Below are 17,005 nucleotides of genomic sequence, written 5' to 3'. Positions count from 1 at the left end.
ACGGCGGCATTAACGCCGTCTTCGATTTTCCGAGAGAGCATGTGCTTTTCCAGGAATTGTTGCACCGACATTTCTTACTTCTTCTTCTTTCTCTCTGCACTTTGTCTTCTTTGAGAATTACAACGAATTCTAGACTTCTCGGAATTGTGGGATTGCAGAGATTTAGAGGGAATCATTCTTATTATACTCAAAGCCTCAAAGATTTATGAGTTCAAAGAAAGTTGAGCACTAATATTCACAGTTTCTTCAACTTCTCTACTCTGAGGGGGTGGCTCATTAGAATAAGTGGTGGCCGATCCACCTCTAGAGGTGGCTCGGCCACCCCAGGCACCTAGTCGCCCCCTGCCACCACCCATGGTGGTGCTTTTTTTTTTTTTTTTTCCTTCAATTTTTTTAATTTTAAATATATTTGATTTTTTTTACTTTTTTCAAATTTTTTTAAATTAAAATTTTTCTTTAAAAAAATTAATTTTTTTCAACTTTATTGTGGGTATTTTTGTCTTATTGAAATTTTTATAGAGATAATTTTGTCATTTTACTAGCATTGGAGGTACGTTGTCATTGTTTTTGTAGTTTTGGGGTAAATAGTCGGACTTAATAGTTTAGGAAGAGATTATCAATAGGATGGTAGTTTGAGGGGATAAATTTCTCTTTATCTTATTTTTGAATAAAAAATAATAATAAGTAATTAATTAATTAATTAATTGCAATTGGTGACCCGACACATTGGCACGTAACCAATTGTGCCCAGTGTACAATTCAAACCAAAACTCAATAGTGTGATTTTTGTGGTTTAGAATTTAGATTTAATAGCTTACAATTACCATTGTTGGTATAAAAAAGTAGAATTGATTATTTGATTTCTTTGAAAATATTTGTTTCATGGTAATTTTATAATTAAATTAATTGATTCATGAAAATGCATTACATTTTAAATTCTATATTTGAATTGAATTAACTTTGCATCATTCCACTTACAAGAAAGAAAGAAAACAAACTTTGCAAAAAATACGCTATAGCCACTCAATATCTCCACATCTCAACTATTAAAGAAATTTCAATGCCAAACTCCAAGAAATATTTTTCTATACGCATCAAACACCGAAAAATATATTTCTAGAAATCATTTTTCAGGAAAATATTTTCAGCAAAAAATATTTTACGGAGCCTATAATGTGCCACTAATGGGTATTCTAAGTTGGTCTCAGATTGTTGAAGGCAACAAAATCACCACTTTTGATCTAGAGACAAATGATAGAAATTGCGAGATTGTATTTTTTATCTAGAGACAAATGGTATTATAGATGTGTCATTGTACGCAGATATTACACCAACATCACAAAAGGCATCCTGAGCACTTAATTCATGCCAAGCATAAACTCATGCCAAGCATGCCACAAGTTGCACCATTCTACAAAATTCATTGATTTTTGATAAGGACATAACTCCGACGAGAATTTCCTATGCATTATTAAAGCCATCACTATGATCTAAAAAGAAAGATTTTTCATAAAGCAATGGAGAAATGAATCATTCCAGGAAATAATAACCACAAGAAGAAAAATCAATCAAATTTTGTTGCCTTTTTTCATCAAATCACATCCCAAAATTTTTATAAAATCAAAACACATTTAAAAATAAATAAATAAAAATCTCCATATATTCCTCCTCTAAATATAGAAATGTTTTTTTTTTTACAAAATCATGACATTATATCAAGGCATCCCAAGTAAAATCTCTACTAGCTAGTGGACACTCACACTAATACATATTCACATAAACAATCGAAACTTTAGTTTAGTCTCCTTGACGAAGATAAGAATCTATCTGTTAAAAGAATACCTACCGGCCATGACTAGAGAGCTACTGAGAATAATGCTCACCCCCACTCAACATGATCTTGATTCGGGTTTGATTTCACCGAAGTCGTATCCAGATGTAGAGGAAGAGTAAAATGTATGGCCTGTAGTCGAGTTTTGGATTTGGCTTCCGCTTGAACTGTGCTCTTGCCTTTGTCGATGGAGGTCTCTCATGGCCTTAAACCTCAAATCTTCACTATAGGTGCTTGGTTCCGGGATCGCATCTGGAACGGTCATTCGCCCTTCGAGCATGCTTACAACCTCCGACATGGTAGGCCTAAGTGACGAGGAAGCATTCGTGCACAACAGAGCTACTTTAACCATAATTTCTACTTCCTTCTGGTTCACCTCAGACTCCAACCTCTCATCAATTAGCTTCATCAAGTTTCCAGTTTGTTGCAAATGACAAGCCTGCGACATAAAATATTTAATTACTATCATGCAAACGTTCCTCTTAGCTTATGATCAAAGTAAATAAATACAAGAAGTAACAAGTAAGGATTGACAACGGATGGGTAATGGATCAAACAAGATGAGGAATTATAAAGTACCCGATCTAAAAGACAAACGCAATTGTCACTCGGCATATAGTCGTTATTGTTCTTTCCACTGACAATTTCCAAGGCTACAACTCCAAAACTGTAAACATCTGCTTTATAGGTCAGATAACCCCATAATGCATATTCTGGTGCCATATATCCTCTGCAAAACAAAATCTAAACGTCTCGTAATTCAACACCAAAAGTTAATTTTTTTTTGCAAATATCATGAATGTAACTCTGACAAGTATGCAAATAAATAACTATAAGTTTTATAGAAGATGGAAACCAACATTGTTCCAGCGACTCGGGTGCTAATGTGACTCTTCTCCTCTTCATCAAGCTTAGCCAATCCAAAGTCTGATATTTTTGGATTTAAGTCTCCATCCAACAACACATTAGTTGCTTTAATGTCTCTATGAACAATCTTGAGTCTTGATTCTTCATGGAGGAAAACTAAACCTCTTGCTATCCCAATACAGATTTTAAGCCTGGTAGGCCAATCCAATTTAAGCTGATTGTTTTCTGGACCTAAAAAACAAGAAAACATAGCTAAAGCACTCAAATCTTTACTTTTAAGTTTTTCTAAAAAGTAATGAAATAATTGAGAGGGCACAAAAAATAGAACACAACCCAAGAACACAGGAAACATACAAGGAGAAACCCAAAAAATAAAATCAAATTTCCATAGAGCTGCCGAACCAGAAAATCAAGAAAAGAATAGTTTGTATCTTATTATTTTTAGTGGTATCTACGGTTGAACAGAATGACATAATACTCACCAAATAGAGCACGAGCAAGGCTATTATTTTCCATGTACTCGTACACCAACAATAATTGATCCCCTTCAATACAACATCCATGAAGCTTCACAAGATTTGGGTGTTGCAAACAAGAAATCATGCCTATCTCATTTAAAAATTCACGATTTCCTTGTTTTGATTTAGATGAGAGCTGCTTCACTGCTATGACAGTACCATCAGGTAATTGTCCCTGCACCCAACATTTATTCAAATGAGAACAAAAATCTATGCTCAAATGGGATAATCAAGTAAGAGTTTGATGCAGTACCTTGTACACCGGACCAAACCCACCCTCTCCAACTTTGTTGGCAGAATCAAAATCATTAGTAGCAGCTTTTATTTGTTTTAAGGTAAAAGTACCTGTCTGCAACTCTAGCCCTTGAACATCTGTCCAAGGAGGCACATGTGAACTAGTGTAAGCCAAGGAATTATTTTATACGTATTATTCTTCTAAATATCATTTATCATAATTAATTTCTATCACATCCTAATATCGTACAATGGATCTCATCATTAAGAAGAAACAATTCAACCGCTTGTCAGAACTTAAGATTGTGATGCTTGAGAAGTAAAAAAGAAATATGCCCTCACAATTTAGCTCAACAAAATCTCCTTCAAGAAAATAAATAGTTCTACTTAACTCATATGCACCCCCCATTAGAGTAAACTAACACTTCATAATTTAATATTTGAAAGCCATACTTAACATATTATTGCAGCAAATAGTCCATGACATATCAAAACACTTCTACAAGGAAATTAATTAAAGCCTAGATGTTACTAATAAGACTATGCCTGACAATATATTAGATATCTGAATTTAATTATGCGCACATACATTCATTTCTCTAGCAACTGAAGATCAATAAACCACAATTAAAGAAGTTCAAAAGTCAAGACAGCCTACTCTTTGTGCACCACTTACTCATTAAAATTGACTATGTAGAGGCAATTAAATCAATTTGAAAATCAACCCATTTTTTTTTTTTTTTAATCAGTAATTTGAGAATCAAGCAATTGATAGAGCGTGTACCTGTTTTTCTCCCTCTTGTCCTCCACAAATAACCTTTCCGCCAAAGGATTCCCACCAAAAAGAGTAGTAAGCATACTACTCCAATTACAACTCCAACAATGATATGAACAATTTGCTTGGTTCGAGTCGTTCGACCGTTTGGACAAAGCTTGAAATCTGTCCAAAAACAAAATAAACCAATTATGTTTTCTTGCAAGCTATAAAATTCTTATTTTATCACAAAATTGAAACTAAGAGCTGACTACCTGAGATGGAGAAAGATATATTTGTTTCATTGTGCATTTCCAAAGTTCTGAATTGTGCATTTATAAGCCAAAGGAAAACTTGAAGGAATTTCATATCATGCATCTCAATTTCTATGACCTTTTCCTTGTCCAATGAAACAAATAGAATATTTTCTTTACTCCACAAAGAGCAAACTTAATGATTCCATGTGGCGCCAATAGGATCTATAACGCAGCAGAGGGTCTATAAACAGGCTATATGTCCCTATTACTTGTAGATTAGCATGTGCAAGAACATATAGTATCTCTGGGGATAGTAATACAACAAAGAAAATATTTACACATATAACTCACCAGAAACCACAGAAACAGCTGATATAAGGGGACCATAAACTCCACTATTAGGGATTCTCGTTGTCCCTTTACCAGCCCAATAGAATCGGATCTCTAACACATTTGTTGACACACCGACATTAGATACACGCTTTACTACTGGCTTTTGAGCAATACCAGTGAAATCTTCAATGTTGAAATCCTTCCACACTAGTCTTTCCTGTGGCAAAGAGGTTTCATTAAACCTAATCTGCAACTTCAAAGATACATATTTACCATCACTGTGGCTTATTACCTGAACATAGATATCAAACACACGCTTCCCAAGACTGCTATATGTTTCGTTATTTGTAAACATTATCTCTGCAAAGTGGAGATTTACAGTGTAGTTTCCATTCTCCAAGCAATAATGGAAATAAGTAAGCGATATAGGAGATACACGTGCTGTCGCATACAATTCAGTGATATTTGATGATGCGAGAGATACTGTGTAACGTATATTTTGGTAATCGTCATCATCCATGAAGTCTCCAGTGCTGCTAAATCCCCAGTAACTATCATCACTGATAAAGAATTCTGCAGCACCACCTTTAACTTCTGCATCTCCTTCATACATAACAGCTGCTTTATCTTCCTTGAAGATTAGATCAGTTCCACCAGAATTAACATGCAAACAATTCGAATCTGCCAGGAAACAATATAGAAAGAGAATCTATGAGAAAGAAAGATATATGGTAACCACAGGGCAAAGTACTGAGCTCATCATTTTATATAGCTCAATTTTTTATTTTTTATTTATTTTTTATTATCTTTATTTTTTAATATTTGGTGTAATGATATATCGATATATACCTATACACATTTACAGTCTATTGTTAAACTCTTTTAAGCTATCATCACAACTATCATTCACTCCAAGAACAAACTCTTCGAAAATGAATCACAATATTCTCAGGTAAACACAAATCTGATTAGGAGAAATGCAAGCTACAGATAGTGCAGCCCTAGAGCCGAGAGGTATAAAAGAGAAGCAGATATCAACATATATTTGTACACAATCAATTTTTTTGTTTTTTAATAGATAATTGAAAAGTTCCAAAATAAATTTGGAGAAACTCCAGATTAATTTCATAGCATTCAATAATGTTGGAACTCCAGAAATGTATCCTTACATCGTGGACAATCGAAATTCTTCAAGCAATGAGGACGTTGCCTTCTGCAGAGAATAAGTAACAAAAGAATATGTTAGTAGAAAATGCACACCCTTCATATTAAACTTTGTTCTCATTTTGTAGTAGCTTGAAAACTTATAGCAGGACTAAAGAAACCAGCTAATAAATGAATGAAAAGAAAGGGTATCTTACAAGTTATCCTCCATTGAAGAGCTTCGAAACAAATTAAGGTTTAAATTCCTAATTAACAACAGAAGGTGCAAGAAACGTAAATTTTAAAGCCATATCAAACTGGAAAACATACATAAACAATTAGTATACAAGTAGACTGACAGGTTTTCTTGACAAGCTGGTTGCTCAGGACCTTGCCATGTAAAGTTATTGTAAGAAAGATCACTGCATCCATGCATTGGAAAAAAAAATGTCAATTCTTTAATTAGAAAATGAAAAACGCAAAAATAAAAAAATAAAAGAAAAAGGAAAAAATAAAACAAAGAAGCTGATCTGAATTTAAAAGTAATAGCATTCAAAATCATTTGAAAAGCACGTTTTATCATGGAATGTCATTTTCGTTAAAATGACTAATATCTATCACTAATATAGTAATCTGTTAACATCCAGAAAATAGAAGCAACTTAGACAATGATAGTAGGAGAATTTGGCTAAGATCTGAACTTAGGGAGATTCGAGTATATGCTGAAAACCCCTAATACTGTTAGCTGTGAGGTTTGATATTGAAGTTGTTCCCTCCTGCCTTGAGGCAGGATGGGCAGTAACGGGACAGCGGAACTGGATATTAAATTTGTTTCTTGCCTTCTGAAAATATTATGGAAATAGTAGTCTAGTGCATGTAGTGTCTCTCATTTCAACAAGCAAAACAATCCAATTATATTAAATACTAAATATAAAAACATTTGGGAAAATCCTATTTTTAATTCAAAAACATAGATTAGAAAAGGAGAACTACCAAATAGAAATAGTGCATTTATGAGCTTAATAAGATAAGCAAAAATTGCATATTTTGGCAATTCAAAAGGAGATCAGCAAACTCCTCCCTTATATATGGTTAGTGCCAATGGCCATCAAATTGTTATTTCCCTGTATTTCAAAGTTAACGTTTAACATGGAGAAAAATATTGGATACACCACAAGGGCAATAAGAAAAAGGTGGATTGCAAATATATCAAAGAGATGAAACTAAACAGAGAGCATCCCAGATAAGAAACATACATACTACTTCCTTCCTTCAAGATTGAATCCGGTACATTTCCACTTAGCATGTTGCCAGTTAAAAAGCTAACAGAAGCAACATCAAATGTTTAGTATGCACTAAAAATACTAGAATTAAAAAGCAATTGAACAAATCCTGTCAGAAATCTATGGTGCATTTGGTAAGATATACATGACATGTTCTGCACCAGATAGCTAGTTTGATTATAAAAAACTGGGGTGCACGTGTGCAGTTATGCGTTCAGGTGTTTGTGTCTAAATAAATCGAGTCCTCCAGACTTAGAAATGATATTAAAGTATGTCACTGATGAAAGTTATAATATACAATCAATTACAGCCTCCATTTCAATATACTTACAGGAACTTCAGGCGCTCTAAGTTCATACTGGTGGGAATCTCCCCAACCAAGTTATTGAAACTGACATCCCTACAGCAATCACAAAGAGACAAGATAATCAATATCCATCCCTGGAACAATTTAGAACCTGGATTGTTAGGAAGAAGAAAGGGTGTTCAAAATTTTATAGTTTGTGAAGGCATCATTAAATTAGTATTACAAGAAGCTATTTCATTCATGAAAGCAAACATTGCTTCTATGAATAGGCTATGTTTTATAGTAATCTGTTACCCATCCAGATAGGAGAAAACCAGACAACAATTATAAGAAAAGAATTGAAAAATAATAGCAGCAAAAAAATTGGCACATATTTATGTTAACCGGTAAATTAAAATGTGTCACAACTTGCTTGCATCTTATAGGTCTCTGTTGTTTCAATTTTACTGGTTGGCCAATTTTTTGTACCAAAAACTTACAGGTGTGCACACAAGTGCACATCTATATGTTGTGTAATCATAATAAGTATGTGTGTAAGTGTCTACAAATTAAATGTGTTCTCAATGATGTCTTCAGTTTCTGTAATTTGGTTTCTTAATAAGAGTACAATATTCATAGTTTGTGAAGCCAGATTGTTTCTTATTACGCCAATCCTTGTAATAGGTCTAGAACTTATTTCTACATCATCATTCAAACTATTTTCTACGCCTTGACTTTCATTTGAGGTCTTTCACACTAAATTGTAATGTTGATTTATCTATATTTTCTTTTGTTGCTTTTGAAATCAATTCTCTGAAAAAAAAAAATAAAGTTTCTTGAAACTGCTTTCTATTTTCAGTTTAGGAAAAATAACTCAATTGGAAACATCTTGTTGGAAGTTTTCTTTTGTTCTTTGAAATCAATTTGGTAAAAGTACTCTTTGAAAACACAACCAAATAGGCCCTTAGAATTCTATCAATCCTAAGAATTTCTCCAATCAAGTAATGTAAAATAAATCTTGCTCAACTTTCATGCATCTGCCCAAGATTTATCGTTGAATGGATGCAACATATTGTGGAGTTAACAACACTTTACATACGAGCAAGGATAACATTTTATAAATGAAAATAAAATCAAAGTAATCTACCATTATAAGTGAAGAAAAGCTAGCTTTTTCTTTGTTGTTCATTGCAACAAAGGCATGTTCTTTGGAGCTTCAAATACCATCCAAATCAAAGGCATTCTGAACGCAAATATCGATACACACACTTACACAGATATATATATGATTGCCTAATTCAAGCTAATAAACAGCATACTCCAATATGTAACATGCTTTACTTACAACATTTCCAGATTCTTCATTGTCCAGATGTATGAAGGGATCTCCCCAGAAATTTTACAGCTTCTCAAAACCCTAAAATACATAACAGAACTGTGTCACATAAAGCATCAAATCGAATATATATATTTGACAAAATAAGCACTAAACATAAAATCTTACTAGGCCAGACACGTTTTTCAGCATAAGAAAATCCTGATTTGGCCCATCTATATCACTAATCCTCCTGTTTAGAACAAGCCGCACGAGCCAAAACTGTTGATTGAATATACGAAAAGATACAAGTAGCATCCTCTCAAGCAAATGGATGGATGTAAGAAGGTTTTTTACTCACAACTGAAGCAAATTACTCAGAAGTGATATATTTGGTGGGATGGGTCCCTCCAGTCCACTTGCATGCATTTCTCTTCAAGAATTCAAATTTTAATGAGAATAACTATTAGAAAATATACGTAAAATAAAGACTTATCTGCTATCAAGACTCAAAAGGAACTCGAGATATCTTGAAGAAAAAAACACAAGGATCTTACAATCTTGTCAGTTGCTTCCAGTTCTGTATGAAATCGGGTATTGTTCCTCTGAAGTTGTTATCATTTATCCTACTGCATTGTGCAATAAATTGATGTTCATCAGCAAAACTTCTATATTTACGCTTTAAAGGAGGAGCGAATTATGTCAACAGAAGCAGATATAATAAACTCTCACAAATCTGTTAGACTTCCCAGCCTGGCAAAAGTCATTGGCAAGTTTCCTGTCAAATTATTGGAGGATAGCATCCTGCAATCACAATATTGCAGCAACGAACCAACAAAATCCTTCAAAAACGTGTTACCAAGGAAAAGAATTAATTATAAACTACCAAAATGAGGAGAAGAGATGCCTTACAAAGTCTGTAAATTGGTCAAATTTCCAAGCTCAGGAGGAACAATGCCAGAGAATTGGTTTGCTTCAAGGCATCTGTTTAAAAATAAATAAATAAATAAAGGTAAACACAAAACCAGAAAAGATATATTGAGATTACTAAAAGAGCATAATAGAAGCTCATGATTAAACCATCCAAGAAATCACTATGGAGAGCAAGGGTATCAAAACAACCATATAACAGTTGAAAAACACGAAAAGTTTCAGAAGTTTGAGGTCATAGCAGTACACTTAACAAGAAAACCAGAGTCTTTCTTATATATTTCACAACTCAAGCACTCATAAAGACTTCAAACCAAAGTTCAAAACATACAGGTATGTGAGACTGGTAATATTTCCCAATTCCTTTGGAATCTCCCCTGATAAGCGATTCACAAGAACAGAGCTGCACATTACTTGCTCGTTAATTTAAGATAATAGCAGCTAAATCAAAACTTCATCAATATAAAACAGAAGAGCTCACATAGAGGTTAATTGCATTGAAGCCCATTCCAGAGGTATTGTCCCATTGAGATAGTTGAGGGCAAAATCACTACAATGAGAGGACAACCAGTGTAAATTGAAAACACTGAAAAAAAATCGTCTTACTAAATTCTAGTGAATTGTGTTAGACATTAGTGTTGTAAAATATTAACATGAAACGTGTAACTGAAGCATTTCAAAATAATCTTACATTTCTCGAAGGTAAGGAAGCTTCACCAGTTGAGGTGGAAGCATGCCAGGAAGACTATAGCCCTTGAGCACTCTATAATAAATGGGTTATTAAATAGTGAGTATACGCAACGACTATCATGAGAAGTAGATCAATCATGACCTGCTGTTAGCATTTTACAATATATTACATATGTCATGGATGTTAAAAAGGCAGCTTTTGAAGAAAAAAAAAAAATGTTTGGTGGCCTTCATTTACAATGTGTAGTCAACAAACTTTTTTACTAACCTGATAAACAAAATAACAGAAAACATATATAGATTAGTAGATGAAGGCTTAGATGAGTTAAATTCAATTAATTAATAAAAAAAATGCATAAGATGGAAGATTTGACATAGAAATAATTAGTAACAAAATGAGGAAACTGTACATCCTTACGACATGACAGACGGTGCTGTTCTTAAGGTTGCAATCACAATCAATGCTGCTTACAGAATTCCTTGGTGGATCTGGTGTCATCCCAACCATTTGAATTTGGCAAGAATTACCATTAAACTTCCAATATGTTGAGCCCATGGTAGTAGCTATTTGTTGGAGTGCATCAACTACACAACATCCACATAAACATCACATGTCAAATCAGCATTGTACAACTGTGCTTATGACAAAAAAAAAAAAACTGGAAATCCAACTTCATTGCACCTAGTTTTGGATACGTTAAGTCACAAATTTATATTACAAAGAACCAAGGAAAACAGTTATCAACGCTTGAGCAAGATCATTTTTATTGCCTAAATTCAGATTCAAAACTCTATAAGCTCATCTGTGTCCAGCAGTTCTAAATAACCAAGAAACTTAGGAACATTTTTGTCATTCTGAATCATGTGACCTTGAGGCTTGAAGGAAAAGAAAAAAAAAAAAAAATTGAGGAACATCCACACCATTACTACAATTATTCGCTTATGTTTATTTTCCGAGGAATGCTAGGCTTACAAATAAATTTACAAAAAAAAAAAACTTTTACAACATGACGTGGCACAACATGATTAGAAATGAGATAAAATCAACTTTTGAGAAACTCAATCATATTGTGCCACATCATGTTGTAAAAGCTTTTTTTGTAAATTTTGTTTGTAAGTCTAGCATTTTTCTTCCCAAAAATAACTTTATTTTCTTTCCTTTTCCTTGTTCTCCTTGCAGTGACATATTGGCTCACGATCAACTAGACACTAGATCATGGAGATTGATTACTAACAACTTAATATGACATTCAACAATTCGATAAATGCATTAAAACAAGGAAAAAAAAAATCAGTTCTGCTAGAATTATGTGAATTTAGACCAATAAGCATGTGAGAATCACACTGATTAGAACTTAGCCCATCTAAATAGAGAGTACCAGAGAATCATGCACTAGTGAAGCACCATAATCATAAATTTCAATGGAGAAACCCCCAAATAACTCAATGAAAAAAAAACAACAAAAAACAAAAAAGATCAATACACATTACTTTCATATCTTACTATGAAAAATGATAAGCTGCTAAGCACAACTAGTCCAAACAGTTAATGGGTGACACCCAGTTTGACTAACTTCCCAAGATTCAAACTTTCCATTTCTTTTCCCTGTGAAGAGCAAGCTCGTACCTTCTTCTTGGGCTACCACTGCCTTTGCGAATCTCAGCAACCCGAAGCAACTCAATGCAAAAACCATAAACACTAAGAGATTCTTTGCCACCATGGTCAAGAACTTGACAAAACTACTACTGATGCTTCTGAAGGAACCTTAATACAATGTTGTGGATTCTTTGAACGTTGGAATGCTCTGGGTTTGGACTTTCCCCTGTCTTCGTCTATAATAATGGTGGCGGCTGCGTACAGTATATATATTTCTTGCTATAAATTGATATTATTGGATTATTAAATTATTTTCCATTCAATTCAACTTGTAATAAAGGTGTATTCTTTTAAGGAAAAAAAAGTATATATTTACTTATTGTATTCAAAATTATGGGGAAATTTCATAAAGTACTCCTGAACTTTCAGCCAATTTAAAAAATTTCTCCTGAATTTTTAAAACTCTCATTTAGGCCCTATGAACTTTAGTTTTCTCTCATTTTGGACTCTTTTAACATTAAACTATGTTGTTTTGTGTCCTAAAATTACAATACTTATCCAGTCCAAAATGACGTAGTTTAATGTTAAAAGAATCTAAAGTGAGAGAAAACCAAGGTTCAGGGGGCCTAAATGAAAGTTTTGAAAATTCATGGAGATTTTTCAAATTGACTGTAAGTTCAGGAGGACTTTCTTAAGTTTTCCCCAAAATTATTGTTACAACCATGAAATGATTTATAAAAGCTTAAAAAAAAAACCAATATGTAATAGTAAAAGTTTTAGACTTTAGAATCCAAATTAATCTTAAAAAATCTAATCTAGTGATGGCCATGTGAAAATTTAATTTGGGTTATTTTATTAGAAGAATAGGTCCAAAACAAGACAAGACTGTTGAAACAGGATAATATTGTTTAAACAGGGTAACTGTAGGAGGCAGGCGGGATGGCGTCTTTGTAAGTTACCCCATGCATTAGCCGTCAGCATTACTATTTTTCCTTGTCATAAAATGTTTTTTTTTTTTTTTTTAAATGAAAATTTGTTAAATTGTCCTTGTGATTTTGGTGATGTAATAAATAAATTTTTATTTTCAAAATAAACTTATAAACTCTTATGATATTCCTAAGTGACAAATGATTCTTAAGTATGAATTCTAACAATTTTTTCGCCAGAATTATCATGAAATTACAAATTTAAAGCTAGTTCTAAAGCCTTCCGGATAGTTCTACAGCCCTTGAACACGATTATAGAAATTGTCCATTGAACCCCTCCAAAGGTTATTGACTCATTGGGTGTGATTCAGTCATTCCTTCTAACCAATTCTAGGGACGGCAAACCACTCCCATAACCATAAAGTATCACCAATAACCTTATAATCATTCCATAGCTTGAGGTGATCAAACTATCACCATTAATTGTTATAGGGTAGTCAAACCATCTCATAACTTTAAAGATGGTCAACCACCACTATAATTATCTTTTGGGAGTAACCGAACCACTTTTACTAGCTTAAAAGTGATTTAGCTATGCGAAAACTGGCATTATGGTGCCCTAAACCCCGAAAAGCCCTCAAAGGTAGTCAATTACCTCCCGTATGTACTAGAGGGTGTGACCAACCACCCCAAATGCTTAAGTCGGTGGTTCTGCCACTCTCAATCTACCCTCAAATCATTTTTTTTTTCTTTTCTATTTATCTTTTTATTTATATATATATTTTTTCATTTATAATTTTTTATCCGAAGAAAAATTTGCAATTTCGGCCAAAATTTGTACAAAAGTCATCATTTTTTCATAGAGGCTTACCACTAGGATTTATAAAATTCATTTTGAAACCATGAGAATTTATTTGTTATATGATCAAACCATTTGGCAATTTTTCCTTTTCTCTTTTGGGTTAAACAAACTTGATTGTTGTAGATTACCATTATATATATATATATATATATATATATATATATATAAAATAAAAAATAATAAAAAATAAAAAAACTCTTTGGGTACGGTTTTCCAATGTGATAAATTTGGTCAAGTGTTTTTCACCTTTATCCAAGTCATCCTTCTGTCCATCAACCATCTTGCCACGTGCACAAAAAAGCCACATAAGATCTATAAAATATGTTGTCATAATGCCATGCATGTATACATTCTTGTCCTATCAACATATCCATTAAAACTTAAAAAACAATCCCTTGTGGCCTTTTTTTCCCGCATTTGATTAGAAAAATAAAAAATAAAAAATAAGAAATAAGAAATAAGAAATAAGGATTGGTGATAAGCAAAATTCCTTTCATCAAGTAGTAGTGGGATTCTCAGGTGCGGTCACCCCCACTCATGTGATGATCGTTTGGTGGAAACCTCCAACCAAACGACCATCACCACCCACGAAGGAGATTTTCCTCCCTCCTTTGCGGCCACTCATTTTTTATGGCCCGCAGGCCACCCCTCGAAAGGGGTGGCCGCGAGCCACTCTAAACCACTTAAGGGGGGCTTGGGGTGGCCCGCAAGTCACCCCAAACCACTTGGGGTTGGCCGCAAGCCACCCCAAGGGTGGGCAAACCACAAGGGTTGGGGGGGTGACCAGGGGTGGCACTGCCACCCCTAGCATCCCTAGCTACCCTTTAATTTTATTTTATTTATTTTTTTAGATTTAACTTTTAAAATTAATTTAATAAAAAATTAATATTTTAATTAGGTAAAACGGAGAGTTTTGAATGGCCCTAACGGGTGTTAAAAATTTTTGACGGTAATGAGTTTCTTATAGTTTCGATTGACCCAAGAACTAAATTTTCGATAAAAAAAATACCTAGGAAGTTTTTAATGAAGGCGCGTTGACCTAAGGAGTTTATATCTAAATTCCTTATTATGAGAAGAATATGCACATGGTAACGTTTTTATATATAGGTCTTATGCATGCATGGCAAAAATTCTATTAGTTTAATTTTCATAAAGCTAGCTGAAACGTGGACTAAATTTGATTATAAACTATAGCGATCAAACTTGTTTAACCTTTCTGTCTTTGTTTGGTACATCTATGGTTGAATTTTATTGCTCAGAGAATATGTATATATGTCACCATCTTGAGGTACATTATCTGTACACATTTTGTCAAATTTTAACGGTAAATCTAATGGAGCAGATATTAAGAACAGAAAGAGGAATTTTTTAAATGATATATAGGATGATTGAAACTCCCATATTAAAAGGGTAAATTTAATTTTCCTTAAAATATTTTAATAAAACAAAAAAAATCAATGAGACATTATAGAAGATAAGCATCTCCAAGGCTCCTTTTGTCAGTCAATGGTACTTTTACTAAAAAAATAGGCATTTTTCAAACCCTACTGTTTACATTGCTTGGCTCTAGCTAGCACCAAGCCTGTCATGCACTAATAATCACTCAAGCTTTTGGAATGGTCCAATTTTTTGAATTTTACTCTAACTTTACATATTATATGCAACATTATTATTATAAATATGAAGTGATTTACAAAAGTTTTTTTTTTTTTTTTTACTAATAATTAAATGATAATTAGGGTTTTAGATTTTAGAATCCATATTAATTTGAAAAATGTGATCTAGTTATGGTCAATATGATAATTTAATTTGGGTTATTATATTCCATAAGAATATGTTTTTTAAAAAAATTGGCTTCTATGGATCAGGATCCGTAATACTTTTAAAAAAATTATAAATTTTCAAATTATGCGAATTCAAGTTGTTCCTTGCATCGAACGGCTTGAAAAATGTTACCTATTAAAAGGTGGCATGTTACCGAGACAGCAAAAAAAAAAAAAAAAAAAATCATTCCAGAAGGCTTTTTCTTTATTTTTTGAAGAGACGCTTCTTCTTTAGTAAACAAAAAGATAGTTTTTGGCTCAAAACTTTTCTACGACATAAAGTGTAAGAACTTGATAAAAATAATTCAATTTTCATTGGGAATATATTACCTTTTGAGTAGGTAACATTTTTCATCCCGTTTGATATAAGAAATTGCATAAATTTACCTAATTTGTGAAACTACAATTCCTTTGAAATTGTAGGATATTCTTATCCAAACTTTAGATAGCTAAGGTTGGAATTCAAAACTTAATACTATGTCAAATCATTAATTAATTATGTCAATAATTTAATATGATAGAAAGAATAAATATAATTCTTTAATTAATACTTTATCATACATGTTTACTTTAAAAGATATAAATAAAACAAAAAGACGAGACGCATTAGCCAATGATATTGCTGCAAAACAAAATCATGGGAATTTTTCAAACCTCACTGTTCACATTCCTTACGATCTCAGGCTTTCTCAGCTCTAGCATCTTCTTTTCAATAATTAATTAAGGAGGGTTGATTAGGGGGCGAGAGGAATGAGACTTTTATGCAAAAAGAGACATGCTTTAATGTTTGATTTGCTTAAAAAAACAAAAAACAAAGATTCTTGTGCAAGTCTTCCATTGGCCAAAGAGTTTTTCTCTTAAGCACCACGCCTCCTCTTCCTGTCAACATTTGCTCGGATGAGGTATGATTGAGCCTGTTTGCCAATGACTCTGGGCTGTTACTGTATTAGGGCAGCCTCAATCCCAAAAAAAAAAAAACAATTTCACCTTAAAATTAATTTCAATATCTCTACTTTTTATACCACATCAGTCATTTTTTTTTATTATTATTCAAATAAAAAAATCACAACAAAACAAATTTTTTACCCTTTTCCATATAAAATATATTTTTTCACTTTTCTCCACAAAACATTTTCACTAAAATCAGTCAAACACATATACCCAAAAAAATGCTACAGTACCGGCCCTAATACAGTAACAGCCCAAGGCCATTGACAAACAGGGCCATTGTGAGTTCCATTTCAAAGCCTCTCTCTCCTATTCAGGTAGCGTTTGGCAACGGCGTTGGAGAGACCCAGACACTGTGTTTGGCTTTTTGTGAAATTTTATGTACACTTTTGCCCCTGACTTGATTTT

The 17,005-nt window shown here is 33.1% G+C and overlaps 1 protein-coding gene across 9 annotated transcripts; it reads right to left on the bottom strand.

The window, feature by feature from the left end:
* Positions 1 to 1,638: 1,638 nt before the first annotated feature.
* Positions 1,639 to 12,257, bottom strand: LOC132168628 (probable LRR receptor-like serine/threonine-protein kinase RFK1). Of its 9 annotated transcripts, none has more exons than XM_059579630.1 (23): positions 12,069 to 12,257; positions 10,852 to 11,026; positions 10,443 to 10,514; positions 10,233 to 10,301; positions 10,083 to 10,154; positions 9,734 to 9,805; positions 9,554 to 9,625; positions 9,379 to 9,450; positions 9,183 to 9,254; positions 8,852 to 8,923; positions 7,552 to 7,620; positions 7,194 to 7,259; positions 6,297 to 6,359; positions 6,156 to 6,203; positions 5,964 to 6,007; positions 5,087 to 5,475; positions 4,813 to 5,011; positions 4,235 to 4,390; positions 3,470 to 3,588; positions 3,181 to 3,391; positions 2,692 to 2,929; positions 2,411 to 2,561; positions 1,639 to 2,270 (listed from the first exon to the last, which is right to left on the bottom strand). In XM_059579630.1, the coding sequence occupies exons 1-23, from the start codon at positions 12,160 to 12,162 to the stop codon at positions 1,890 to 1,892; spliced, it is 2,976 nt and encodes a 991-aa protein (XP_059435613.1). In that variant the 5' UTR covers positions 12,163 to 12,257; the 3' UTR covers positions 1,639 to 1,889. The 9 variants fall into 9 exon arrangements, with proteins under 9 accessions (XP_059435613.1, XP_059435614.1, XP_059435617.1 ...); XM_059579631.1 differs by having other exon boundaries at positions 5,964 to 6,004; XM_059579634.1 differs by lacking the exon at positions 12,069 to 12,257 and adding an exon at positions 11,946 to 12,047.
* Positions 12,258 to 17,005: the final 4,748 nt, after the last annotated feature.

Source organism: Corylus avellana, chromosome ca2, assembly GCF_901000735.1.
Source record: "Corylus avellana chromosome ca2, CavTom2PMs-1.0".
Lineage (NCBI taxonomy): Eukaryota > Viridiplantae > Streptophyta > Magnoliopsida > Fagales > Betulaceae > Corylus > Corylus avellana.
The sequence above is the reverse complement of the archived record's forward strand: the minus strand, read 5'-3'. Positions and strand labels throughout refer to the sequence as shown.